Consider the following 27685-nt stretch of genomic DNA (forward strand, 5'->3'; position numbering starts at 1 on the left):
TTTTTTAAAGATTTTATTTATTTGAGAGCGAGAGATAGAGAGCACGAGAGGGAAGAGGGTCCGAGGGAGAAGCAGGCTCCCCGCCGAGCAGGGAGCCCGATGTGGGACTCGATCGTGGGACTCCAGGATCATGACCTGAGCCGAAGGCAGTCGCTTAACCAGCTGAGCCACCCAGGCGCCCCAGGAAGGAGTTTTTTCAATAAATGGTGCTGAAACAATTTCATACCCGTAGAAAAAAAGAGGAAAAAAACCGGGGCGCCTGGGTGGCTCAGATGGTTAAGCATTTGCCTTCGGCTCAGGTCATGATCCCGGGGTCCTGGGATCGAGTCCCGCATCGGGCTCCCTGCTGGGTGGGGAGCCTGTCTCTGCCTCTCTCTCTCTCTCTCTGACTCTCATGAATAAGTAAATAAATAAAACATTAAAAAAAAAAAGAGGAAAAAAACCTTCGCCTAAACCTCGTGGCCTATTCCAACAATATTTTTATTTATTGATTTATTTATTTATTTTTAAGACATTGCTATGCCTCCACAGCAGGAGTCACTTTTGCATTGGCACCTTAAGATAAGTAAGAACTGGCGCGGTGGGAGGTGGGGGGTTCGGGGTTCGAGGGGCGGAGGGGACGAGCCCCGACGCCCACCCCACCTAACTGCACCGACTCCGCCCACCGTCCCCCTCCCGCGCCGGGGCCTCCTAGCCACGCCCCGCAACGGGGCCGAGGGGGCGGAGCGAGGGTGACCACGCCCACAGTCTGGCCGATTGGGCGGGACGGGGCGGGGATCCGAGCCTTGGCCACGCCACTTCCGCCGGAAGTTCTCTTGTTTAGCTTCCGGCTGGAGTTGGTCCTCCAAGTCCAGAAGTTGCATTTCCGTAAGGGAGAGGCTCGCAAACTCACTTTCTGAACTCCGCCTCGCGCCAGTTGTGAGTGCGCTCTCGAGTCCCACCCTGCGGTCGGGGCAGCCCGGCCCGAGGGCGGCTGTTGGCAAGCAGAAGTGGACGGTGTGTCTTCCGGAACGGAGGCAGCGCGCCCAGGCTGTTTCCGGAGGGTCCTACCCGGTCGCCGCGCCGCGCCCCGCCCCTCGCGCGGCCACGTCTCCGCTGGAGCAGCGAGGCCGGCAGCCGCCCAGGCTTCCACAGCGCCCCGGTGAGGGTCGCGAGCAGGCGCCCCGGCCGGGACTCCGGCCTGGGGGGGCGCGGGACCGCCGGGGGGCCGCGGCGCGGTCGGGGCGGAGGCCAGGCGGCGGGCGAGGGGCGCCGGGGCCTGGGCGGCCGCGGAGGGCCGGCCGCGGCTCCACCCGGAGCGGCTACGCCCCGCGTCGGTCCCGCAGCTCGCCGTTGCTGGCCTCAGGGCCTGGGACCGGCTTCCTGGATCCCCGCCCGGCGAGCCCTTCCGGAGCGCTGTGTCCGCGGAACGGGGCGCGATTTCTGTCGGAGGCGCCCACCGCTGCTGAGCGGCTGCTTGGGAGGCGCCGGGCGGCGCGTGAGTGAGGGCTCTCGTCCTTGCGCAGAAGTTCTGCCAGGGTGACAGACGTGCCGTGCTGTCGGGAGGCTGGCGGGCGGTCGGCTGCAGGGAGTCCCCGTGGCTGCTCGCCGCTCCCTGCACCTGGACTGCGGCCAGCCTCGGGGGGCTGAGCGCGGGCCTTGCCCGAGGGAGTGGGGCCAGGCTCGGCCCCTGGAACGGAGCCGGCGAACAGCGCGGCCTTCGCTCTGCAGACGTCTGTGGGTGTTGGTGCGTTGCCGGGCCTGGGACACTCTGGACTCACCTTCAGTGCGGCGGTGGGCACGGCGCGTGCCGTCCTAGCGTGAGGTGCTGCGGTGGGGTGGGTCTGCGGGAAGGCCTCTGTGGCCAGAAGCCACTCGTGCAAAACTGCGGGACCAGAGTTTTGCGGGCACAGGGAGCAGCAGTGTGGCGACCCCGCGGAGGAGTAACTTTGGTGGCCTGCCGCGAAGAAGTGTGTCGCGGCTGTAACGAGAAGGGAGGCAAGTGACGGGGGACAGGGACGCAGTGTAGGCAGGAGCCGGGTGGCAGGCCCCTTCCTGGTTCCTGGTCAGAGGCTTGGGTTTTATTGTCAGTGTGACTGAAAACCGCTGGGACGTAGTCTGCCGTGCGGGAGGTGACTCACGCATTTAAAAACGTTTCAGATCGTTCCTTTAGTATTGCCAGCCCGTTTCTGGAATGCGCGCTTTCAGTTCATGGACCTTGAATGGCAAGAAAAGAAAAGAAAAATCATCTGACATTGCTAAGATTCAAAAGTAGCGTTGTTTTTTTGTTTTTGTTTTTTGCCAGTTGCCTTCAGCGGTGTACTTTCCTAAGTGAGAATACCTTCGGTTGGCTTTACCTGTCAGTTCTGACAAGCAGCAGTGGAAGGGAACACAACACTAATAATAAGTGACCGTTTATGGAGGGTGTGGGACAGACCTGCGCCTTGTTGCATTTAATCTTGGCAAAATTTTGTATTCTTTTTGTCATCATCTAGCTTATGAGGAAAACGGCTAAGAGTGGTTAAGAAACCTGCCAGGACCTTAGTTGGGGGGGGAGGAGTCAGGACTGACACAGGAGCCCACCCTTTCCACGGCACTGCTCTGCAGAGGCTTTGCACACCAGGCGCTGTTTACCTGTGGTCACTGGTGTGGCCTCAGCTAGACCTTATCTTCTTCAGGAAGTCCTGTTTGGTCTCCGGCCATGCTGTTCCTAACTGCCGTGGAAACAGCTTACACGAGGTGGGGTACGTGGAGCGCTTCGTGTGCATCTGGAACCACACAGTCGGCTGAATGGGGGAAGCCAGAAGTCACACACATGCTGAGCCAGTTTTCTCAGTAGGAAGTCTCTCAATGTCAGATGGCATGAATTCAGAGTTAGGGACATTGTATAAGTCATGATTTTGCCCCGTCTTTTTCCTCTAGGAAACACAGCAGAGTGCAGGTGGTCAAAGATGCTACTGCGAGTAAGACTGATATTTTAATTTTTTTAAACCAGGAACTGGAATGCATGTTACTAATAACAGCTTCCTTGTGCTGTGCTCCCAGCTGTCTGACCCTTCTCCTTGCCCTGTTTTTGTCAGCAGTGGGGGAATGAGACCCTGACGACTGAGTCACGCTAAGTAAAGTACACCTGAGACTGAGGACAGACAGAGAGTGCCAGCTTATTACCTACAGGGACATGCCACCTCGCCAGGGGCCGCTCTGGGCAGTCAGTGAGTTCTGTCTGTTGTCCGGCCGCAGGGCGAGCTGCACGTGAACAGAAGCCATCTTTAAGAGTTACCAGGACATGTCCCAGTCCCAGGGTCTTATATTGTGGAGGGCTGCATCATCCAACTCGGAAGCGGGTAGAACCTCTCGGGATTCAGCAGGTTTCTTGTTTTTCAAGAAATCCAAATAAAGGGAATTAAATGAGTGGAGTGTGTGATGGCATCGGGCTCAGATGGCCTGACGCATTTGTCTCCATGTTTGATGGAACTTGGAACATCTCAGCCAGAGTTCCTCTTTCCTGGTCAAGTGTTGTTGTCACTGCTTGCCTCGCGGCGCACGTTCTCCTCCGCGGCTCCTCCGCCACCCCTCTGCCTTCCGATGTCCGGTTGGCGTGTTCTGTTTCTAGTACATGAGTGAAGACCGTCTGGTTGCCTGCCCTTCTTACCCAGGTGACATTGCTTATTTGGGATGTGGCCATTACATGCCAGTTGGTAACTCCCAGGGGCATTCTTTGTCTCTCACTGGAACCGTAGCTTCCAAGTATTTTTAATAGGAATAGTTAGAGTTTTTCTGTATTTGAACAGGCAGTGTTGATGTTCAGGAGGCAAACACTCTATTGTTGTGGAGTCACTAGCTTAGTTGCTAAGGGGTGGAACTTGGCAGAACCAAAGATTGAAGTCAGGAGCCTGTGCTGAGTACAGCTTGGAGTAGGGGATGTTTGAGGGGTGGAGCTGACTTGGAGCGGTGGTTTCTGCCTCCGAGGTTCCTGCAGCATGATGGAGGAGATGGGCACACACACATTTGCATTGTGGTGTGCACAGAGGGGTTATCTTGATAGCAGAAAGGAGTGGGCTAGGCACTTTATCTGAGGCCCAGGAGAGACTTGAGAGGAGTGCCGAATGGTAGACCTGAAAGGGTCCTTGGGAATTTGTCTGGCGGTCAAGTGGGGAGAGGCATCCGTGGCAGAGGAGCCAGCTTCTGCCTGAAAAGCACTCATCTGCATGGTTACCCTTTCAGGCATCATAGGGACAGGTGATTTACACACCTTCACCCCTGCCGCCACATTTGAAGGAGAAAGATTTATGCGTTTTGAAGAGAAACCAGAGTATGCCGCCACATTTGAAAGCAAAATGCAGACATTTTCTTTTGTTAAAGAACGTGTCAGGATGAGCAGCACATACAGTATGCCCTGTGTGTTTCACGTTCCGCTCTGTTTGTTGCTACATGTTCTTGAAGTGGCAAGCCTGTGATCAAGGGGACAGCCTGGCTGTCCTTTTTTGCTCATGTGCCGTGCCTTGCTTTGTGGACATCTTCTCCATAGGATCAGTCATCTATAGTAGCCAAGTGGTTTTCCACGGAGCTGGGACCCTGTGGAACGGTGATTTTTGGAGGGCCCTGTGGGACGTGCAGGGACAGGTGTGGAGCCTCCAAGAGCCTGTTTGTCCATCCCCCCCTCCCCCACCCCAGAAAGGCTTTGGGAATGAAAGAGGTTACTGATTATTGTAGAGACAAAAACAAGATAGAGAACTCATTGCAGACAGGATCACGTTCTGGCCAGCCTTAGTAACTCCATTTCTGTGATCCAGGTATTGTTTCAGCCTTAAAATATTTACATAAGCCAGACACTGAGTCACACTGGCACCCAGTGCTTTTCAGTTAGCTGGCTGGATTGTAGTCTCCCCTGTTGTTGCACACTCTGTCATGGTTCTTTCTGGTACAGCCCTTAGTGCTGGTTCTACACGTAATGGTACATATAACCTTTTCATATTCTTATCAGCGCTAGTACTGAGCCACAGCATCTTTTGGCCTGTAGGGTGCCAGACAGCAGAGTGGAACGTGCGAATGGTTAGAGCTGCAAGCCAGCCACTCCTGGGTTTACACAGGGGACACTGCCATCGCTAGTCACTCGATCATGGGTAAGACCAGGTTATGTCAACTACCAGTGGCTGCCTGGTCAAGGGGTACGGCAAGAGAGGATTGTGGAGAAAGAGGCACACCCACATCCTCCTGCTGTGGTGTCAGCATCATCCCCCCCTTCCTGTGTGGCCACTGCTCAGGCTCTTATCTGAAATGTCTATATGGGATTTGTAAGCTGGAGAAGGAAGTCATGTAAATTTTTGTCCTGAAACTCATGAAACACAGGATAGTATGTAGGATAGTGTGAAACTTACTTCAGAGGAAGCAAATGCCAACATCTCTGCAGAATGAATAGTGGCTCAAACCTTATCTGATGATGAGGGACAGGTAATGAATATCCTTGGTGTGCTTCCAGAACGGTAACCAGTTGCCCAACTTGGGGCGAAGTTTTCCTCCCTTAAACTTAGCCTAGTAGGATGGGCTAAAAGCTGATCCTGACAGAAATGAAAGACAAGACTGGTCACTTGCTGTGAGATGCCTTCTCTGGACCCCGATTCCCAGGTGGCTGCCTTCCCATGTGTCCTCTCCCTGTGCTTTCCCTGATACAGTGTACTGTTTCCATGTTCCGTGCACTTGCGTCTTCCACCATCAGGTCAGGCCTCCTGGGAGGGGAGCTTGCCCTATGAGCCCTGTGAGTGCTTAGGCCTGCATGTCCAGTACAGATATCACTGGTCACATGTGGCTATTTAACTCAAATTACTTAAATTTTAACAAACAACTCAGTTCCTCAGCCTCACAAGCCCTGCTTCTGCTAGGAGGCTCCCTGTGGTGCTTACAATTCCAGTTACAGCCCTGCCTGGGCAGGATGGCACTTAGTTGGCACCAGTACAGACATTAAGCACCTTCAGGAACGGGCCCAGGTGTGGCTGGTTCAGCATTTTATCCTCAAAACCTAGGCTACTGTAGGTACTGAAGGGTTGTCTGCTGAATGAATAAATCTGTTTTTATTATATAGATGTGAGTTGGGAGCCAAATGTTAATCTTGGAATTATTACTCAAATCTGACAAATGAAGATTCGTAATACTTTCTTTTTTCCCTCCTATCAGGTATCATGATATTACTTGGTTTGATTTCAAGCCGCTTTTGAGACTTTAAATCTCCCCAAAATGGAAAGCCTAGTGTGGTTCTTCCCAGAATCTCTTGGCTGCTGCTGATGGCTGAAACCACACCTGCCGGCGGCTTGCTTGCAGCCCCCGAGACTCCGCCCAGCCTGTGCCGTTCTGACCATGGACGGAACACCAGCCGGATCTAGTAGTGGCACCTCAGCCGACCCAGAGGCCCTCCTCAAGCCCCCAGGCTCACCGGCACCACCTGACCAGTGGGACAAAGCCCAGTGTAAGTCAGTGGTTACTCTGTGCTGCTGACATTTTTCCTTTAAATAGGAGGACATGGATCCTCTTGCATTTTGGAACAAGGCTGTGGTGTGTAAGACCATAATGAACTTTATGTTCAGAGTGTGTTTTTACTAATCAGATGAGTTTTTTTTCTTAGTTGCAACTTTAAATCAAGTACCATGTGTGTTAAACAGGGTAGGAGCTGTCCCATGCTCTGCTCCAGCAGGCTGCAGCAGTGGGTTCTTTCAAGTGTTCTCTGGGTCTGCACTGACATATTGTTCCCTGCCTTACATCCTACCTTTCTTTTTTTTTTTAAAGATTTTATTTATTTATTTGACAGAGAGAGAGACAGCGAGAGAGGGAACACAAGCAGGGGGAGTGGGAGAGGGAGAAGCAGGCTTCCTGCCAAGCAGGGAGCCCGATGCGGGGCTCGATCCCAGGACCCTGAGATCGTGACCTGCACCGAAGGCAGTCGCCCAACCAACTGAGCCACCCAGGCGCCCCTACATCCTACCTTGTCGGTTGGTTGCCTAAGTATTACTAACTGGGATCCAGAAATGGCCCAGTAGTGATCTAAGGGTTATTGGACCACATTTGCATGTTAGCTGATGGATTATTCATGTGTCAGAGCTACAGGGTGAATTTTTCACTTGGTTCTTATGCCCCTTCCTGTTTAGGAGGGTCGGTGCAATGTGTGCTTGGAAGTCATAGAGTCTGTACGTACTGGTTTGCAGGCAGAAATTGTGTTCTGTTCTTTTTTTAAATAAGATTTTATTTATTTGTCAGAGAGAGAGTGTACAGGCAGGGGGAGTGGCAGGCAGAGCAGGCAGAGGGAGAAGCAGACTCCCTGCTGAGCAAGGAGCCCGATGCGGGACTCAATCCCAGAACCTCAGGATCATGACCTGAGCCGAAAGGCAACACTTAACCGACTACGCCACCCAGTCACCCCTGCATTCTGTTCTTGCAAATGATGTTCAGGCACCTAAAATGGTTTTGTTGATTACTGCTCCTTCAGTGCAAGGGAAGGCTGGTAACAGCAGGGGCCCAAGACCGAGGATTCAACGGCAGGATAGATAGGGAGCCCGCTCTTGGATCCGTCACTAAGAGCTTGAACTCTCCAGCAGGGTTCGTATTTGATCTCATTTCACTTCTTGTGTAAATGGAAGAGTAATGGTGCATGCACCGTGGATAGTTGTGAGGGCTGAAAGAGTGGTGCATAAAACACAAGTACTCACACAGTGGGAAGTGGTAGTAGCCATATTTTGTTGTTGTCTCGTCATCTTTGTTACTTGTTTATCCACGATTTGGCTTGTGTTTGGGAACAATAGTCTTAATGTTTTTTGGGCCGCCTTTTATATTTTTTAAAAGTATAATATAATGCTCAAAAAATTATTTTGTCATGTAAACAGGAAGATGTAGAGACTCTCCCAGATCTATAAGCCCATCAGAAAGTGGTATTGATCTGATTACCTTGTATCTGAAATCCAGGCTTCCCTTCCCCCTCACCCAACATGGAGCCAAAGGGATGTTTGTATAAGAGCAGATGGTCGGGTCAGGGCCGTGGTCCAGTCTCACTCTGCTTTGAGTCTGTGGTGCTCCTTTTGTATTGTTTTTCCTCTCAGGAAGCATGACAGTGAGTCGCTATATTGGTTGGAAATCAGATGTCAAGTATCAGAAACCCATTTTGAATTTGCTTGGGCAAAGGGCAATTTCCTGATGCATCCTGGGTACATCCAGGGATCCAAGTGGTGTGGATCCCTGTGGGAGGCTGGGACCTTGCTGCCCTTGGGAACCTCTGGAACCACACCCAGTGGCCCCTGGACTCTCCCTTCCTCCCTCCAGGCGCCATCTTGGTTCTTGACTGCCAACTGGCTCCCTGACCGGGGTGAGGGGACAGGGAAGGTAAAAATCATTTAATTGTAAGAAGTCTTTTTTTTTTTCTTTTGACAGGGAAATAGGTTTCAGTTAGTGTATGACAGATCTGTGTATAGTGATGTTAGTGGGTAAAACTGAGCTGGATACGTGGGTGTATAGTCCCCACTGTTTAAACTTGGGTTTTTTGGGGCACCTGGGTGGCTCAGTTGTTAAGCGTCTGCCTTTGGCTCAGGTCGTGGTCCCAGGGTCCTAGGATCGAGTCCCACATCGGGCTCCCTGCTCCGCGGGAAGCCTGCTTCTCCCTCTCCCACTCCCCCTGCTTGTGTTCCCTCTCTCGCTGTCTCTCTGTCAGTTAAATAAATAAAATCTTAAAAAAAATAAAATAAACTTGGGTTTTTATCTAGCAAGTGTTCATCAGACAGAAACACAGACTCTGACTCTTTGCCGTTATTGTTCGGATCAGTTAATGTTCCTCTTTGACTTAGATTTCTCGTTTTGGAGGATGAACTTATGCTGTGAAACAGCTTTGGAACTGCCCCGGTGTAAGCGCGAGGCTGTGGCTCTGATTAGCGCGCTGTTTCCGGCGCCTGTTAGGAACGTTGTCAGCTGTGTTTTTAGCATTGGTTTCCTTCCGCTATTTTAAATGGAGACTTTCATGGGATTTCTCATTGGTCTTATTTAAATGAAAAGGAAACATTACTACTTAAATCCCACAATCTCGATTCTACAATGAGCAGTTGAGCCGCTTGTCCGATAGCACCCGCTGATGTGAGGAGAGCGAGGCCTGCTCTCCTCCCAGAGCAAACAGTCTCATGGGGCATGGAGATAGCTCATTCTCCTGCATGTAGAGTCTCTTCTGTCCTGTGTTAGCTGCGTGTCTGAAAAACCACTTGATCTAGTTGTTAAAACCATGATGGCCCAGCATGCTGTCTTTTCCAGGTGCCAGTGTCCAGGTACACAGAGCTTCAGATGGAGGAGGAGGCCTGGATGTACCCAGCAAGGGCGACACCTGTCAGAATGGGCCGACGCCACCGTCTCCAGACCCTTCGTCACCTCCCCCCACAAGCCCAGGGGGTCCCGATGCCTCTCCAGGTGTGGCTGGTTTCCATGACAACCTAAGGAAGTCTCAGGGGACTAGTGCTGAGGGCAGTGTTAGAAAAGAAGCTTTGCAGTCTCTCAGACTCAGTCTTCCTATGCAAGAAACGCAACTGTGTAAGCATCTGTTCCCACTGGGCTCTTCCCCACTCTCCCCCAACCCCCTCCTGCATCACTTGGTACTCACCACCCTTCAGAGGCACGTGCCTTGACTAGCTTGCTGCTCGTTCCTCTGTCATCACTGTTTTATCCCTGTGGTGGGTTGTGCGTTGAGCAAGTGGCTCCTTTTTAGAGAGAAAATATACTTCTTCATGGTCGACACTGGGGATGCTGCTCCAGGTCTGGGTTTAAAGGACTGCGCGGCATGTCTTTTGTTACCGTGGATGGTGAGCAAGCAGTCAGCAGGGAGTTAAACTTTGACAGCGTTCTTTTCTGTATTATTTTAATCGGTGTGGGAACCCAAGGGTGAACAGGTCACAAACTGGCAGCCTATGAGCCCTGGAAACATCCAGGCCTTTTTCCAGCACGTTTGTCATACACAGACACACATGATCTTACATAATAGGATCGTACCACACATGCCGTTTTTACCTCTCATGCCCCTCCCCTGCAGGCAAGCCACATTCTCACACAATCCTTTATAGCCCCTGCAAACACCCAGGTTTCAGTCATTGTGTTTTAAGAAGGGATTAGATTGTCATATCCTGTATTTCCTGTTTAGTGTTATCGTGTGGAGATTGCCCCCACACTGTCTGATGCAACTCCAGATTCATTCTTTGAAGGCTGGTCAGGAGCCCCTGGCATGGCCGGCTGGGTCTCTGCATTTGTTCCATCGGCCAACATGACTAATGCTGTGGAGTGCGCCATGGCATACGTGTTGGTGCTTTAATTTCTGTGGGCTACACCCCAGAAGCAGAATTCTTTTTTTTTTTTTTTAAAGATTTTATTTATTTATCAGAGAGAGAGAGAGACAGGCAGGCAGAGGGAGAAGCAGGCTCCTTGCTCGGCAAGGAGCCCGATGTGGGACTCGATCCCAGGACCCTGGGATCATGACCTGAGCCGAAGGCAGACACTTAACCGACTGAGCCACCCAGGCGTCCCCAGAAGCAGAATTCTTGGTCAAAAGCAATGGCATCTTTATTTTCATCATGCACAGCCCTGTCTCCATGCCACTAACGACCCTGAGAGGCACGGGCTCCCCCTGGGCTCGCACTGTTTTCAGTTTCACCAGCCTGTTGGCTGTGCCACAATGCTTCTCCAGTACTTTAGTTTGGAGCTCACACTTCCCTGATCATTTGGGCATCTTCTACCTTTTGGCCGTTTGGCTGTTCTTTTCTGTGAATTGTTGATTTGTTTGGCGCATTTTTCTTTTGGATTGTTTGCTCTTTTCTTAACAGGCATTATTTTACTAGGGCTGCAATATGTTTTTTAAAATTTCTGCAAACTTAGGGGTGCCTGGCTGGCTTAGTTGGTAGAGTGTGCAACTCTTGATCTTGGGGTTGTGAGTTCAAGCCCCACATTGGGTGTAGAGCTTACTTTAAAGAAACAAAATAACTTTTAACTGTCAACATTGAAGTCCAGAGCTGTCACATAAAAGTCTGGATTCTTGATTGTAGGGATTTGTGAGCCCTAACCCCAGGTGCCCACATGGTGGCATCCTGCGGCCACCAGCTGCCCCTCTTGGTGAGTATTCACCCAGCCCTGAGTCTGCTGACTTGGGCTCCCTGCTTGAGGCTGTAGACCCCTAGGTTTTTGCCATGTGGCTCCCTTAGCCTTGTGAAAAGTACTAGACCTTTTTTTCAGTGATAAACGCACATATTAGTAATGACTTGGTGAGTTCCTAGTGAAGTTCTTGGCAATCTCAGGTTTTAGAGATTATTGTTATAATTATTTAAGATTTATATTTATCTTGGGGGTGTGCGTGCTCGCAAGTCGGGGGTGGGACAGAGGGAGAGAGAGAATCTCCAGCAGATTCCCTGCTGAGCGTGGAGCCTGACCTGGGGCTTGACCTCATGACCCTGAGATCGTGACCTCAGTCAAAACCAGAGTCAGACGCTTAACTGACTGAGCCACCCAGGTGCCCCTGAGGTTTTAGGGATTATTTAAAACAACAGCTGCTTATCTTCTCAGAATCTACATCTGAAGATGTGCTGTCTGTAAAGTGGTTAAATTAGGACATTTTCCTGCTCTCATCCGCGTAGTAGCTGACCCTGCCTGTGCCCTTGGCAGCATTCCAGGTGCACGGCTGCTGAGTGTGAAAGAATCCTGTGGCTATTGTACCTTTTGCTCACTGTTCGGCCCTTTTATTACCCAAAATAAAGGATTTGGGTTTTGAGATATTCTAAATTCTGTTTTTGGCCAAAAAGTTGTCATTTCCCCTCCTGTCCTTGAGCCTGGCCCCTGGACCGGAGTTGCCTCTGTCAGGAAACTGAGGTAAGCAGCCCCAGGCCTTGCGGGGACGCCTGCTCGGCCTTCACTTTGAGGTGAGTCCTGAATGGGTCACTGTGAAAAGTCTTTTTCCTTAGTAAGTAACGACTGAGTATTGCTTGTATGAGTACCTTTTGGTTTTGCAAAACTTGACTGTAACATGACTCGCCGCAGGAATTTAGATAAGCCGTGGGTCAGATCGTACCAGCAGATGTGGCCGTGTGAAGAAGGCGTGTTTGGTGTCCCCTGACCACATGTTCGGATTATCCCTCAGTACGGTTCTGTGGACACGACTGCCCATGTGCTCCTATACCACGTCCCAAGCACAGTTGGAGCTTCGTGGGAACTGAGGGTCCCTGAGCCCTGGCACTGACTTTAGATTTAGTTCTTTTGTTGCTGCAAGTCATGGGTGAGCCGTGTCCATTTTCCAGCTGGATGCCTGTGGGGAGCGGCACACTGGTGGCATGAGCACAGACCCCGTGCTTTGCCAGTGGGTCTTCCACCAGGCAGGTCCAGGGCTCACGGTTGTCTCTCCATCAGCAAATAGCTCTTTCAACCTAGAAGGCGAGGTATTGTTTGAAGCTAAATCATATTTAATTGGTAATTGAACGTAAAACAGCCAAGCTGCTGTTCTGATTTGTCCTCTGTGCCCTGGTGCTTTATGAGTTTTTAAATGGTCATTTCCTCACCGCAGGTTCAACAGAGGATTCCCTGCCCCTGGAGAAGGAGGAGCAGGTCCGACTTCAGGCTCGGAAACGGCTAGAAGAACAGCTCAAACAGTACAGGGTGAAGCGCCAGCAAGAAAGAGTGAGTCTCCCTGTCTTGAACAAGCTAATGGGGAACTTCATGTGTGGAAAACAGAAATTAGACATAGTTTCTAGGACCTGTCGTTGGTTCCTCTGTGCTGGGATGGCCTTTTGTGCTTCTCTGGGAAGATCATTTCTCTCTGCAGTTCCCACTCTATGGGGAGATCATAGCAGGATTGTGCCTCCTGCCCCATATGGGGCGCCTTCCCTTGGATCAAGCATATTTGATTCCTGTGTCTGCCATTTGAAAAGCAGAGACTGCAAGTACTTGTGTATAGTTTTTCTCCCTCCTTGAGCAGTCAGTTCTAGGTTTCAGCTGTTTATTTCATGAGTGGTGTAGTGTCTGCTGACTGATGGTCCATGCAGTGTCAGAGTGTATGCCATGTCACGTGGATTTGATGAGTACGTGCTAAAGTCAGTTCTATTCAGGTATGAAACTTAGGTTGGCATGCTAATGAAAGCAGTTTTTTTAATCATACCAAGTGACTCTAGGCAAATGGGTTTGGGTGTTCGTTTCATACTTTGTCCAACTTTTCTGTACTTGAGAATTTCAAATTTAAACGGATTCAAAGTTAAAATTAAACTAACCTTTAAATAGCTTTCGGTGAGTGATTTAGTGGTGACGTGTCCCTGTCAGGCTCTTTGTGTTCTCAAGAGGGGACTGTGCCATGATGGGTGTCATTGCCCAAAGCCAGTGTGAGTGGGCTGGAGGAGCCACCACCAGGCTCGTCTGCCTGGTCAGGGGCTTTCGGGGTCTGTCCAGATGACCCAGCGGAAGTTATAGCGGTAGTAGCTAGTAACCATCTCTTGCCAGACACTGTGTTCAGTTCCCTATGGAAGAGTAACCTGAGGCTCAGATAGGTAAGGAGCTTGTCAGGGGTTACTCATTGGTGAAGTGGAGAGTCACAGTGTAGACCAGACAGTGTCTGTGGGCCAGGGCCTGTGCACACTGTCTCCGGGGGCCTGTCCTCACTCTGCCTCCCAGAGGCCTGCCTGGGTCATCCAACATTAGATGGTTAATGTGTTAGAAGTTCAATGTAAGATTCCAAATGTGAAATTTAGCATCATTTCCCATCTTTAAAAATGATATACACACATAACTGATGGCTTAAATGGAAGAATATTTCCTTAGTCTTCAGTAAGATAACTTCTCTTCAAGTGATGGAAATGGGCATTGTGTTTGTTACATGCTATTCTTTTTTTTTTTTAAAGGTTTTATTTATTTATTTGACAGAGAGAGAATGAGAGATAGCATGAGAGGGAAGAGGGTCAGAGGGAGAAGCAGACTCCCTGCCGAGCAGGGAGCCCGATGCGGGACTCGATCCCAGGACTCCAGGATCATGACCTGAGCCGAAGGCAGTCGCTTAACCAACTGAGCCACCCAGGCGCCGTTACATGCTATTCTGACCAACTTATGGTCCCTGCGTGCTCAGCTGCCCCCACCCTGAAGTAGGCAGAAAGACAGGCAGCAAGATGCTGGTATGAGGACCACCACCTGTCCTGCTCCAGAGACCCTCAGGGCAGGGCCAGCGGAGGCAGAGTGCAGTCTGGGAGCTGCTGTTGTGTGCGCAGACCAGAGTCTCCTTTAGTCCTCCTCAGCCCCGTGAGGAGTGGCTGTCGGTGAAGCTCAGAGTGGAATGGCTGGCTGTGTGGGGGTCCGAGCCTGCCTGTCTGCATGCCGAGCTGTGCTCCCCACTGCAGCACTCAGTCAGCACCACCTGCCAGCGTGCAGTGCAGGATTGCCGAGCGAGGTGTTTTCTGAGTACGGGTCAGTTCAAAAGGGGAGAATCTGCCAGAACTCATTATGGTGCTAGGTCCATGTGAAGGGGCTTATGACCATCTCAACAGGTGCTGAAAAGGTAGGTGTTTGATAAAAATCAAAATATGCAAAACAAGTGAACAAAAACTACTAAGCTAGGAGCAGAAGGATATTTCTTTAGGAGTATTTTGCTTACATGAGGAACGTAGCTCAGACCCCATATTCACATGCCACAGATGGCAAGTAAGAGTTCTGTCCCGTTTACAGTCTGATAAACACTTTGAGAACATCGTTATGCCTTGACAGTGGTTGGTTCTTCATACTGCCTGCCCTTCTCACCGTGTCCTGAGTGCCGTCATCCTTCACAACAACGTGTGTACCAGCATTTCATTAGCATCCTCTCCTGATTCAACATTTTGGTTGTTTCTCAATTTTTGTATGTTTTATTTTAAAAGATTTTATTTATTTATTTGACAGAGAGAGAGAGAGATCACAAGTAGGTAGGCAGGCAGAGGGAGAGGGAGAAGCAGGCTATCCGCTGAGCAGGGAGCCAGATGCGGGGCTCGATCCCAGGGCTCTGGCATCATGACCTGAGCTGAAGGCAGACACTTAACGACTGAGCCACCCAGGTGCCCCTCAATTTTTGTATTTTTTAAAAAGATTTATCTAAGAGAGAGAGAGCACCCGCGAAGGAGTGGAGAGGTGGGGCAGAGGGAGAGGGAGAAGCAGAGACCCCGCTGAGCAGGGAGCCTGATGCAGGGCTTGATCCTTGATCCAGAATCCTGAGATCATGACCCGAGGCAAAGGCAGTTGCTTAACCCACTGAGCCACCCAGGTGCCACTGGTTGTTTCTAAATTTTTGAAATTGCAAACAACGCTGCAATGAATGTTTTGTGCCTTGGTATACTTTTTTTTTTTTTTAAGATTTTATTTATTTATTTGACAGACAGCGAGAGAGGGAACACAAGTAGGGGGAGTGAGAGAGGAAGAAGCAGGCTTCCCGCCGAGCAGGGAGCCCGATGCGGGGCTCGATCCCAGGACCCTGGGATCATGACCTGAGCCGAAGGCAGCCACTTAACGACTGAGTCACCCAGGCGCCGCAGTGCCTTGGTATACTGTTGTGGACAAGTCCTTGAATGTCAAATTATTGGGTAAAGGTTTTATGTATTTGTTAGTTTGATACTTGTTGCACTCTGGATAGGCTGGACTGGTTTATGCTCCTGTTAGCAGTAATGAGACTGCTAGTGTTGTCATCCTTGTGAGCATTAAAGTAACAAAAATTGGATTTTTGTCCTCTAATAGGTGAGAATAACAGTGTCACCTAGCAGTTCGCACCTTTTATGTGTTAGTGGTTTGTGTCTTTTTTTTTTTTGAAGATTTATTTATTTTAGTTGGGGAGGGGCAGAGGGAGAGAGAGAATCTCTGGCAGACTCCCCGCTGAACTTTGGAGCCTGACGCAGGGCTGGATCTCACGTCCCTGAGATCACAATCCGAGCTGAAACCACAAGTTGGACACTCAACCAACTGAGCCAACCAGACGCCCCATGTTTGTGTGTCTTTGTCAGTTTTTGCTCATTTTTCTGTTGGCTGTCTTTTTGCTACATAGGTTCTATATACTGGAAATTACTCCCTTTTCATCTTTATTGCAAATATTTTTTCCCTGTTCGACATATCTTTTAACTACTTCTCTGGCATATTTTTCACTGCACATCAGTTTTAAATATTTTTTTATGGTCAAAATTTTCTATCTTTGGTGTTACTTTGGGATTTATGTTATATTTCAAAATGACCTCCCTATTTGAGGAATATAAATAAGTTCACCAGTGTTTTCTTCTTATAGAAAAAGTATAAGATAGTATTAAAAAGTATTTTAAGTATGTTTTTTTAATATTTAAATCTCCATTTGAAACATGTTGGATGATGGCGAGAGGTGGGAACTTGCCCCTGTGTGGGTAGCGGGTTGGTTCTCACACTGCTCGTTCCCTCAGCAGTTGCGGCCCTGCCTTCTGTGGCTCCTTGAACATCTGCAAACCCACCTATACTTGGACGGATTTCTGGGCTGTATTCGGTGTCATCTGCCTGTCTTCTGCTTTTCAGTTCTCAGTGGATCTAATTACTGTGGCTTCACAGTCTGTGTTAGTATCTGGATCGGCCAGTCTATCCGTTGCCCTGCACCCCAACTCTTTTCCAGCTATTTTTGCTCATTTATACTTCCTGTCGCATCCCAGTATCGTTTTGAGATGTTTCCCTTTCCCCACCTTGTCTCCTTGCCCCGTCGTAATTGCCCTGATTTCATGGAATAAGCATAGGATTGGCTGTTTCTCTGTAAGAGAAAGTCATTTTGAAAAGGCAACTGGGTGGCACCTGGGTGGCTCATTCGGTTAAGTGTCCAACTCCTGGTTTCAGCTCAGGTCGTGAACTTGGGGTGGTGAGATGGAGCCCCACATTGTGCTCCACACTCAGTGCAGAGTCAGCTGGAGATTCTCTCTCTTTCTCCCCACCTCCCTCCACCCTCTCTGCCTCCCCCCTTGCTCACACGCGCGCGCTCTCTCTCTCTCTCTCTCTCTCTCTCTCAAATAAAATCTTTACAAAATAGCAACAGGGAACAGTGTCTGCCATCCCCCTCCATCTCCTTCAAGGCCCTTTGGAAATTCTAGTTGACATAATATAAGAAAAAGAAGTAAGAGATACAAATACTGAAAAAGAGGAAAAATGTTATTTGCAGGTCTTGGTAATGCCTTGGAAAACAGAGGATCAACTGAAAAAATAATAATTTATTAAAATATTCTAAAATCATTAAAATAATGATTCAGAAAATTGTCAGTAAAATACAAATAGAAAAATCAGTAGTTATCCTAATATGACTAGTTATAAAAATAGTGGGAAAAGATAGTATTTATAACAATAAAATGATAAAATATCTAAGAATTCAATTAAAATGGCAATAGAAATGGTTTAGAATCGGGGAGCCCGGGTGGCTTAGTCAGTTAAGTGTCTGCCTTGGGCTCAGGTCGTGATCTCAGGGTCCTGGGATCGAGCCCCGCATTGGGCTCCCTGCTCGGCGGGGACTCTGCTTCTGTCTCTCTCTCTGTCTGTTGCTTCCTCTGCTTGTGCTCTCCCTCTCTGACAAATAAATAAATAAGGTCCTAAAAAAAAATTATTTAGAATTTAGATGAATCCTACATATCTTCCTTTGTTGAGAAATGCACAAGGAGGTATGAATAACTGGAAGCAGTTTTTTATCCCTAAATAATTATAAATCTAAGGTCGTTGTAATTCAGCAGGACTTTTTTTAACTAGAACATTTCCCGGGCACCTGGTGGCTCAGTTGGTTGAGTGTCTGATTCTTGGTCTCAGCTCAAGTCATGATCTCAGGGTCATGAATTCGAGCCCCGTTTGGGGTCCATGCTGGGCATGAAGCCTACTTTTTTTTTTTTTTTAAAGATTTTATTTGTTTATTTAACTGACAGAGAGACAGCGAGAGAGGGAACACAAGCAGGGGGAGTGGGAGAGGAAGAAGCAGGCTTCCCGCCGAGCAGGGAGCCCAATGCGGGGCTCGATCCCAGGACCCTGGGATCATGACCTGAGCCGAAGGCAGTCGCTTAACCAACCGAGCCACCCAGGCGCCCCGGCATGAAGCCTACTTAAAAAAATAATAATAACTTAAGGGAGGCCTGGGTGGCTCAGTTGGTTGGGCGTCTGCCTTCGGCTCAGGTCATGCTCCCAGGGTCCTGGGATAGAGTCCTGCATCGGGCTCCCTGCTCAGCGGGAGCCTGCTTCTCGCTCTCCCTCTGCTGCGCCCCCTGCTTGTGCTCACTCTCTCCCTCCTTCCTTCCCTCCCTCCCTCTCTCTGACAGTTGAATAAACAAAATCGTTAAAAAATAATAACAACTTGAACATTTCACATCTGTCGAGAAGAGTGAGTGCAGGAGGACTGCCAGGAAAGTCTCATAAGAACAGGGTCGTGAGGAGGGACTTGCTCTGGTAGAAGTTTTAAAATGGTGCCAAGTCACAGTTATGAGAGGCATGTGCTGGACCTGTGACTAGGTGCAGAGCTGGTGTGTGAGGGTTTGTACAGGGAGGGTACTTGGTACAGCCTTTCTGGGTGGCAGTATTTGAACACTCCTTGTCACTTTTCAACATCATTTCTGTACTTTTCTTTTTCAGTCCAGTCAGCCTGTGGCTAGAACGAGACTGTCTAGTACACTCGACCCGGAGCTCATGCTGAACCCAGAAGCCTTGCCCCGGGCCAGTGCTGTGGCCCTGACAAAGGAGTATTCCTTCCTGCGCACCAGTGTCCCTCGAGGCCCAAAGGTGGGCAGCTTAGGGCTCCTGACACATCCTAAGGGGAAAAAAAGTTCCAAATCAAGCAAAATTCGGTCTCTGGCTGATTACAAAACTGAAGACGAAGGTTCTGGGAGTTCTGGTGGAAACGTTCCGGCTGTAGACTCTGCCAGGGGCTCTCTGAAGCAGAACCGCAGCAGTGTGGCATCCGTGGTGTCTGAGGTTAGCCTGTGTCCTGAGGCTGATGATCACCTGGAGAATGCGTCCCTGACGGGTGACAACACATCTGAGGCCGATGGGAATGAGAGCGACAGCTCCTCCCACAGCAGCGTGTCTACGCGTGGGACATGTGGGCTTCTAGTGAACGCCGTGGGCACTCGAGAAGCCTCCTATGTGGTCAACGGCCAAGAGATTGCCGCTGGTGCGCTGGGCCAGTTCCCCTCCATCACAGATGTCCTCCAGGCCGCAGCGGCCGAGCACCGAGACCAGGGGCAGGAGGTGAATGGGGAGACGCGGAGTCGGACAGACAGCATCTGCAGCAGGTGGGTGCTGTCTGCAGACCGCCCCTCCACTGCCAGCGCCGATGGACAGCACTGTTCTGCTCTCCGAATTATGTGTTTAGTCTTTAACATTTCATTTACACATAGCTCTGTCACCCTGTAAGAAATGGCATAGATCAGTAACCATTTCCGTTGTTAAGATCTGCTGTTTTACAGCATTTGTGCAGACGTGTCTCTAGGACGGCACGGGTGCTTCCCTGGGCTGACGTTTCACTAAAGATTTTCCAGCTCCGTGGGGGTGTGTTTATTGGTAGCATTTGTAAGAGCATTGATGCTTGATTTAAATCTTTTAACTTATTTTAAAAAACTGGGGGAGAGGAGCAGCGGTGTGAGGAGCCTGGAGACGCGGGGCAGGTGAGGAGGAGCGGTGCTGGGTCCTGCGACGTCAGGTGCCTGATGCTCGGTGCCCTTGTTCCCCAGCGCGTCCCTGGAAAGCTCTGCTGCCGAGACCCATGACGCCATGCTGCAGGCCCTTAAAGACAAGATGAGGCTTGAAGGGCAGCTGGAGGCACTGTCTGCAGAGGCCAGTCAGGTAATGGATGCGCTCGGGCGGGCGAGTGTGCCGCGGCTTTGAAGGGTGTGCGATGCCTGCTGGTTGGGTGTGGTTGTGCACATGTCTCGAAGTGGAGCCCGGGCTTCTGTGTCCTCTCCCTTGGCTCCGTTAGCCTCAGGAAGAAGTACGCTCGTTTCCCGTCTGACTGCGTGCCTCAGTTTCCTCTGTATCCCTGTCCTAGCTCTGCTGATAGATACCTAACAGTCCTTTTGGTGGATTTCACTTTCCTGGCATGGTAAAATTGTTGTCTCTGTCCCTTTAATTCTCTTTGCTGTGGCTTTTGCTTTTCCTGATGTGAATTTTGCTGTATCTGTTTATTTCCATCCCTTAATTTTCAGTTTTCCTGTTGACAGTCAGGGTCAGTCTGTTCAGTGGAAGCCCGCGCTTGGTTTGGTGTGGAGAGCAGGGACACACATGATCACAGAGGTGCTGTCGAGGCTGCGCAGGTGTTCGAGTACAGGGCACAGGGATGCGTCTCTGCCAGACGTGCCCCTCGTGCCTGATGTTGTTTTTTGCATGATGTGGTCCTGGGACACAGACCGACCCCTCTGTGTACATAGACCAGTGTTGACTGAGGAGGTGGTTGCTGGGAATGAAGGTGAATTTTGGTGGCATATGACTTTCGCTGTCTGTCCCTCATCAAATGCATTTTTGCTTCATCTGCACATTCAACCCCATGAATGATGTCGGAACCTTTGTTTGCTTTTATTTTACTGTACCTTCTTTTCCTCCTGGGATACTGATTTGCTCTTGAGTTGTGTGAATTGTGACAGATGTGATCCTTTCTGGCTTTGCTGTAAAAATCCAAGTTCTACGTACTGCAAAATCTCATTGCATTTGCTCAGTTAACAAGATTTTTGGGGGTATTTGTTCTTCTGTTTGTTGAATTTGATGTTTGTCTTCGTGATGTTGGTTTTCTTCTTGTGTGTTGATGTGCATTTGTCTGCCCATCTTTGCATTTTGGAATTCCTGTCCACACCCCTGATAGACTCATTTTTGGGTAGGCAGGAGATACTGATGGCAGAGGGGGCGTGTGCCCTTCCCCTGTTGTCCCTTGGACGTTCTCTGCTGCCCAGGGGCCTAGGGCTTGTCAAGGCCCCACCTTCCCTCAGCTCCTGTTTTACCCTACAGATAGCGTCCCTGTGGTGCCTTGTGTGCTCTGTGCCCCGTGGCCTTGGCCAGAGCCCCTCAGAGTCCTTCTTGTGTAGTAGGAGGCGGTCTCTGCCTGCAGGCATGTTCCCAGATCTGAGTCTGACGGCGCTTGGTGTTGCGGGGTCTCTGCCTGCAGGCGTGTCTCCAGATCTGAGTCTGGTGTTGTGGGGTCTATGCCTGCAGGCGTATCCCCAGATCTGAGTCTGGTGTTGGTGGGGTCCCTGGTCCCCTCAGTACTCCTGGTAGTCTTCGTGTGTGTGCGCGTGCACGCTGGTGCACTCGTTTCTTGAACAAATGTGTTTTCCGACATCCTTGTGGGTGAGCAGGTGCTTGCACAGCTCGGGTGTTACCCGTGCAGAGAGTAAGCAGACTCCGTGGTCACCCCTCTTTGCCCCTTTGGCCTGTTTGGAGAACCTGCCTTCTTTTGGGAGAGCCATCATGTTAGAGCAGCTGAAAGCTTGGGAGACACAGTGCTTTCCCCTCTGTGTCTCACTGGTTCATTTTGGTGGCCCTCATAATGCATGGGGTGGAAGTGGCTCATTTTCTGACAGTTTCTGATGGGGGTCTTCCCAGGCACTTAAAGAGAAGGCAGAACTGCAGGCGCAGCTCGCCGCTCTGAGCACAAGGCTGCAGGCGCAGGTGGACCAGAGCCACAGCAGCCAGCAGAAGCAGGACTCGCTCAGTTCAGAGGTGGACACCTTGAAGCAGTCTTGCTGGGACCTGGAGCGAGCGATGACTGACCTGCAGAACATGCTGGAAGCCAAGAACGCCAGCCTGGCGTCGTCCAACAGTGACCTGCAGGTGGCAGAGGAGCAGTACCAAAGACTCGTGGCCAAAGTAGAAGAGATGCAGAGAAACATCCTCAGTAAGGACAACACAGGTGAGCGCTCCCCAGCTGGCTGCACGTCTGCTCCTTAATTCTTGCAGAGCTTCCCAGCGTGTCGTGGCCCGACTGGGGGTGGTGGTTATCTCGTCCGCTCTGGGGACTGACCTGTTACATTAATATGCTGGGAGGCGTTGTATTCCCTGCTAATTTATGTACATGCTGTCCACTTCTCTAAAGTAAGTATTGTTTTTGGTTGAGTGCATGGAATTCTCTACATTTTTTGCACATGCAGCAAAGGGGAATGGCTTAGGTCTTAGGAGTGGACTTTGGACCCTTGGTAGTTGGTGGTAATGTTTCCACTTATTCTGCCTTCAAAGCTTGCTTATTCCTCAGAATTGCAGGATCTATTTAAAATATTTATTATTTGGGTGCCCAGGTGGCTCAGTCAGTTGAGCGGCTGCCTTCGGCTCAGGTCATGGTCCCAGGGTTCTGGGATCGAGCCCCGCATCTGCTTCTACCTCTGCCTCTGCCTCTTTCTGTCTCTCATGAATGGATGAATAAAATCTTTAAAAAAATAAAAAAAATTATTTATTTTTAAAGATTTATTTATTTATTTGAGAGAGAGAGAGAGGGAGAGAGAGAGAGCGCACTAGCAGGGGGAGCAGCAGAGGGAGAAGCAGACTCCCCACTGAGCAGGGAGCCCGATGCGGGGCCAAGCCCAAGGACCCTGAGATCATGACTTGAGCTGAAGGCAGATGCATAATGCTTAATCGACTGAGCCACCCAGGCGCCCTCTATTTAAAATATTTAAAAGCAGCACTGCTGTTGTGGATTAGTAAACCTTTATTTTTCCTGCCTTAATTTCAGTTTTTGCTGTAGCTGGATCCCTGTGGGCACCACCTATGGAATGAGAGTCCAATGGAATAGTGCTTTCGGGGACTTGGTGGCAGGCTGTGCACAGAGAGCCCGCTGCAGCCCTTCCCTCACGCTGTCTTCTCTTCCCGGGGCATGTACTGTGCACTGCGTGTAAGGCCGCGACCCCAGGTTTCAGATGTGATGACATAAAAGAAAACGTGACAAGATTCTGTCACAGAGACTTTATCCTGATACGAGAAGGAAAAAAGTGCTAGCTGAGAAACACAACTGTATACTGTTTCAGTCTTTGAACGATTTTGTGGTACCTGGTCCCTTTAGAAAAGTATAAAATCCAAAAAGTTCCGAGCACCAAAATAATTTACGTCTGGCTTGCAAGGCCTGACCTGACCAGAGCTTGTTGGGCAGCAGAGCTGACCAGCGCTCACATGGTGTGAATGCCTGCACGTGGAGCTGAGGGCATGTCTGCTGTGGTCTGGACTGGGGTTGCCTTTCTAAAACGCCACCGCTCTGATCTCTGAAACACATCTGGCCCCAAGAATTTCCGATAAGGGATCGTGGATCCTCTTAAACTATCATTTTTATTCGTTTTTTAAGTTTTGGAAATGGTCTTTAGAATGGTAAGTGTTTTCTTAAATGTTGGGTATAATTTTAATTTTAGAGAGTTTGACCAGTTTTGTTTGTAGTGTGCTTTGGGTTGTGACTTCCCGTCCTCTCCTTGCCTCCCCCTGCCCTCATCAGTGTTAAGAGTTGACCATATCAGCACACCAGTGGGTTTTAGTGGAATTTGCAGCACAGTACCATTCTGTTTATTGACATAGGTGCCATCAGGCCATTTGAAGACCAGAGCCATAGCACCCACAATGGCTTTGTGGGCACACAGTTGACCCTCAGTATCCGTGGATCCCTAATTGTGAATTCCCCGGCTCACTCAAATTTGTCTGTAACCCCAAAGCAGTACTGTGCTTGGTCACTTGCGGGCAGGAGCACTCTCTACAGGGTGGGCCTTGCCTAGCACGCTCACTCCCAGCTGAGCAGGTGCCCTCTTATGGTTTAGCATCACCTCCTTTGCATCTTTATGCTTTTTAGGGTGGTTTTACTATTTAAAATGAACTCCAAACACTGTCGGGTGTTCTTAGTACAAGAACTCTGTGATGTGTTTTATGGAGAAAAGAACGTGTGTTAGGTGAGCTTTGTTCAGGCATGAGTTATGGTGCCGTTGGCTGTGAGTTCAGTGTTGATGAATCAACAATATAGATTAAATAAGGTGCCTTTACACATAAACACTCACGAAACAAGATTGTGTATTGACCAGTTGACCCCCTATTTTTCTTCCGGGAGCCATGGTTCAGCACCCTCGACTGCAGTGTGAATGAGAGCTGGCTGTTTCTCGGTCTCTGCTGAGAGCCTGGCTCTGCTTGGTGTGTCCCTGCAGAGCTGCAGGCTCTCCTGTGTGCAGCAGGTGCTCTGAGCTCTGCTTGCTTGCTTTCAGTGCATGACCTGCGACAACAGATGACGGCCCTGCAGAACCAGCTCCAGCAGGTGCAACTAGAGCGAGCAACTCTGAGCAGCAAGTTGAAGGCATCCCAGGCCGAGATCTCATCTCTGCAGCATGTCCGGCAGTGGTACCAGCAGCAGCTCGCCCTGGCCCAGGAGGCCCGGGTCAGACTGCAGGGTGAGATGGCCCACATCCAGGTATGGCCCCTGACATGTCTCATGTGGAACAGTTGCCTTTTTCTTAAATTAGTTTTTTTAAAGATTATTTATTTATTTATTTGACAGAGAGGACAAGTAGGCAGAGCAGCGGGCAGAGGGAGAGGGAGAAGCAGGCTTCCTGCTGAGCAGGGAGCCCGATTCAGGGCTCGATCCCAGGACCCTGGGACCATGACCCGAGCCGAAGGCAGACGCTTAACCGACTAAGCCACCCAGCCGCCCCAAAAAGTCTGTTTTTAGATTTTATAGATACAGTTTTGAAAATCTGTTGCCCATTCATCTGGCCTACAGCCCCTCCTGCAGAGCAGGCACCTGCCACGACCTCTGACACCAGGAGTCTTTCAGCTTCTGCTTGCACATTTTTAATTCTAAAATCCCCTCTCAGGAACTCCTGTGCCCAGAGCTGTGACGAGTCCCTCCGGGGGATGCCTGCCATTGTTTGAATCCAGCTCTCAACCCCATGTCTGCCTGGGTCTCAAGACTCTAGCCCCAGCTCCCGTGCCCTGGTCGCTGCCCTCCTGGGTCGTTTCTGACATGTGTGGAACACAGCATATGTCACCTTCCTGGTTGGAGCTTCGCTTTGCTCCAGCTGCTTGGGCACCAGGTCTTTCCTGCATGAACACTCTTGTTTCTCTCCATTTTGTTGGGGGTGCAGGCATGTCTGCCTCTGATTCTGCATGAGGAGTTGGGGAGCGCGTGACCATCCAGGCCCACGGAGTAACATTGGGTCCTGCGCATTTCCTTGAGGCCTCTCCCTCTGGGCCTGTTATGTTCCAGAGGCACTCGGGATGGTAGGCAAGTGGCTGAAATGCACTTTGCTCCACATCTTGGTGCTTTGGACTAATTAGATCGCGAGGGTGCCAAATAGTGCCTCGGTCAGCCTCTGTCTTCTTTTTGAATTCAGCTGTAGGTTTTGTTCTCTCTCCCTTTCTTTTTCCCTTTGTCTGGATAAAATATTACAGATTAATTAAAACTTTATTTCTTAAGTAGAAGATGTAAAATACTAACTCCACCAAATGCTTTTTTATTTTTTTATTTTTTTTGCACCAAATACTTTAAAAAAAAAAAAAACCTAAAGTCTACAAATACATGAAATAGAAATATTCTTAAATTTGTGTTACATATGTTTTAAGCCAAAGGACCATACGGGTAAGCATTTATTCTATTTACAACATACTTGGAAATCACTGTACAAGTTAATGCAAAGCTTGAAGCAACAGTGCATTTATATGAGGCATAAAATATTTAAAGAAGCTACATTTATGTGTCTTGACATAGACAGAAGTGGAGGGAGGGCCCTGGGCAGTGGAGTCTGAGAGCCATAACTGCTTTTCTCAGATACCTCCGGAACCCAGGGTCAGCATTCCTGATTCGGGAGGTGAAGACATTTCCTCCCTCTTTCCCTGATAACATAGAATGTTGCCAGGCACATCTAAGAGGCAGGACAGAGCAGGGTGATCGTTTTTCTTTCATTGCCTTAGAACACAATCCCAGTAAATGGCGCCTCCTCCTGCCCTGGGTAGCTTCCATTTAGACCCAAAATTCACAACTTCTGGTCACATCTGGCATCTCAGAAGTCAGGAAGTGTTCACATTAGACCTGGAAGTAATGTGTGGGAAGATCCAGTCCCAGACCCATGTGCCTTCAGTCTCCTCTTTCCTGAGCCCCCTCTTGAGGCTGGCATGCTGTGCTGGGCACCTTCTGTGTGAGAGACGGTGGGTCGGAGGAGGCCTGACCGTCTGATGGCCGGGGGTCTGACCCCGGGCTGGATTGCTTCTTGGGAATGGCCGAGGTCAGCCTGGCAAGTATCTCAGACAGGCCGGGAGGGCAGGGCATGACGTGTGTCTGAGCATAGTTCTAGGTCAGGTCATTTTTGGGGCAGATCCCAGTCCCTGCTGTCTCTGCAGCCAGATGAGGCCCCTCATCTTTGGGCTCACACCTATATACCTTCACTGGGGACTTTTGTGTAGGTCTTGCTACAAAGTGCGTAGCCTCGGGGATTGACCATTGACATCTGGGCTGCCAGCCTGCCCCTCTTAGGCACAAGCAACCAAGATGGCCCAGGTGTCAGGGTGGGTGACAGGAGGGTGGGCAGTGAGCCCTGTGTGGTGGGGTCCTGGGGAGCAACTTCCCCGGGGGGCCATTGCTGGGTAGGGACCCTCACCGTCATGGCCTCAGGGATAGGCCAGTCTGCACTTGCGCGTGAAATCTGGCCATTTTCTACCTTGTGGAATTTCTCTCTGAAGGTTGGACAGATGACCCAGGCAGGCCTCCTGGAGCACCTGAAACTTGAGAACGTGTCCCTGTCCCACCAGCTGACGGAAACCCAGCACAGATCCATCAAGGAGAAGGAGCGCATTGCTGTCCAGCTCCAGGGCATTGAGGTGAGGGCTGTGTCATCCCAGGACCACGGCTGTTGGTGTTTGTCTGGGGTTGGGGCTTTGTTTGTTTTGTCACTGGTCAAGGTTAAAGTTTACAAACACACGTACATAAACATTAACATTATATATGTGTATATACATTTAAGTGTCTTTAAAATAATCTTTTGGACAAGTGGCAGTGATTTAAGGTTGGGGATTCCAACCCTGACATTCACCAGAAGCTCATATGTTTCTCTGATCTGAGCTGCTGGTGCCAACTTTTCTTCCATGATGCACGTGGGCCCTGCGCTTGGCCGGTGGTGGGCAGGTGCCGGCATAGCAGGTGGGAGAGGCAGTCAGCATGTTGGATCTCTGAAAGCCTTACAGTAACAAGCATTTTCTTGTCTCTGAGCTCTTCAGCTTGTGTCCTGTTTAACCCCCGGCAACTAACCACACGCCTGAGTTAGGACAGGACCAGTGCCTCTGCAGATTATTTCCAGGGTGGTGGGGTGCAGTAGCTTTGACCGGGTCTCCTTAGCTGGGAGACCCTGTATGATTTCTTACCCTCTCCGAGCCTTGTTCCTTTGTTTTATAAAATGAGGATGATAATACGTACTCAACAGACAGGCTTGTCGGGAACTGAAAAGGAATAGTGCACAACATGTGGGCAGCATGTGGTCTGAGTTGTGTGCCAAGGATGTGGAAAGTTGGTGTTCTGGCACTGTGGCTGTTCCCCTGTCTCCTTCTCTGCACCCCTGTGTCCTCACAGGTGACGAGGGTGACGGAAGAGCATCATGGCACGGCAGACATCTGCTTCAGGGGCTCAGCACCAAAGAACTGAAAAAACTTTAAGTTATAAACTAATGTTTTTCCCTGAGAAATATACTTAGGTATTGGATCTTATCTACATACTCACACCGTAAAAGAATGCAGTATTTGTCTCCCAGCCCTGCTCTGGTTTCCC

At 50.0% G+C, this 27685-nt stretch overlaps 1 protein-coding gene across 2 annotated transcripts in view; it reads left to right on the forward strand.

Moving 5' to 3' along the window:
* The first annotated feature begins 897 nt into the window (after positions 1–897).
* The window catches only part of GOLGA3 (golgin A3), a 45727-nt gene continuing 18939 nt past the window's right edge, over positions 898–27685 (forward strand). Inside the window, exons 1-9 of one of the 2 annotated variants that reach the window (XM_027577197.2) lie at positions 898–1141; positions 6151–6439; positions 9253–9525; positions 12530–12642; positions 18568–19226; positions 19665–19776; positions 21523–21829; positions 24141–24343; positions 26608–26745. In XM_027577197.2, coding sequence (XP_027432998.2) covers positions 6331–6439; positions 9253–9525; positions 12530–12642; positions 18568–19226; positions 19665–19776; positions 21523–21829; positions 24141–24343; positions 26608–26745 — 1914 coding nt within the window. In that variant the 5' untranslated portion in view covers positions 898–1141; positions 6151–6330. The remainder of the gene's footprint in view (positions 1142–6150; positions 6440–9252; positions 9526–12529; positions 12643–18567; positions 19227–19664; positions 19777–21522; positions 21830–24140; positions 24344–26607; positions 26746–27685) is intronic. The other variant, XM_027577196.2, reaches the window with a different exon arrangement.

This window comes from Zalophus californianus, chromosome 14 (genome assembly GCF_009762305.2).
Source record: "Zalophus californianus isolate mZalCal1 chromosome 14, mZalCal1.pri.v2, whole genome shotgun sequence".
Lineage (NCBI taxonomy): Eukaryota > Metazoa > Chordata > Mammalia > Carnivora > Otariidae > Zalophus > Zalophus californianus.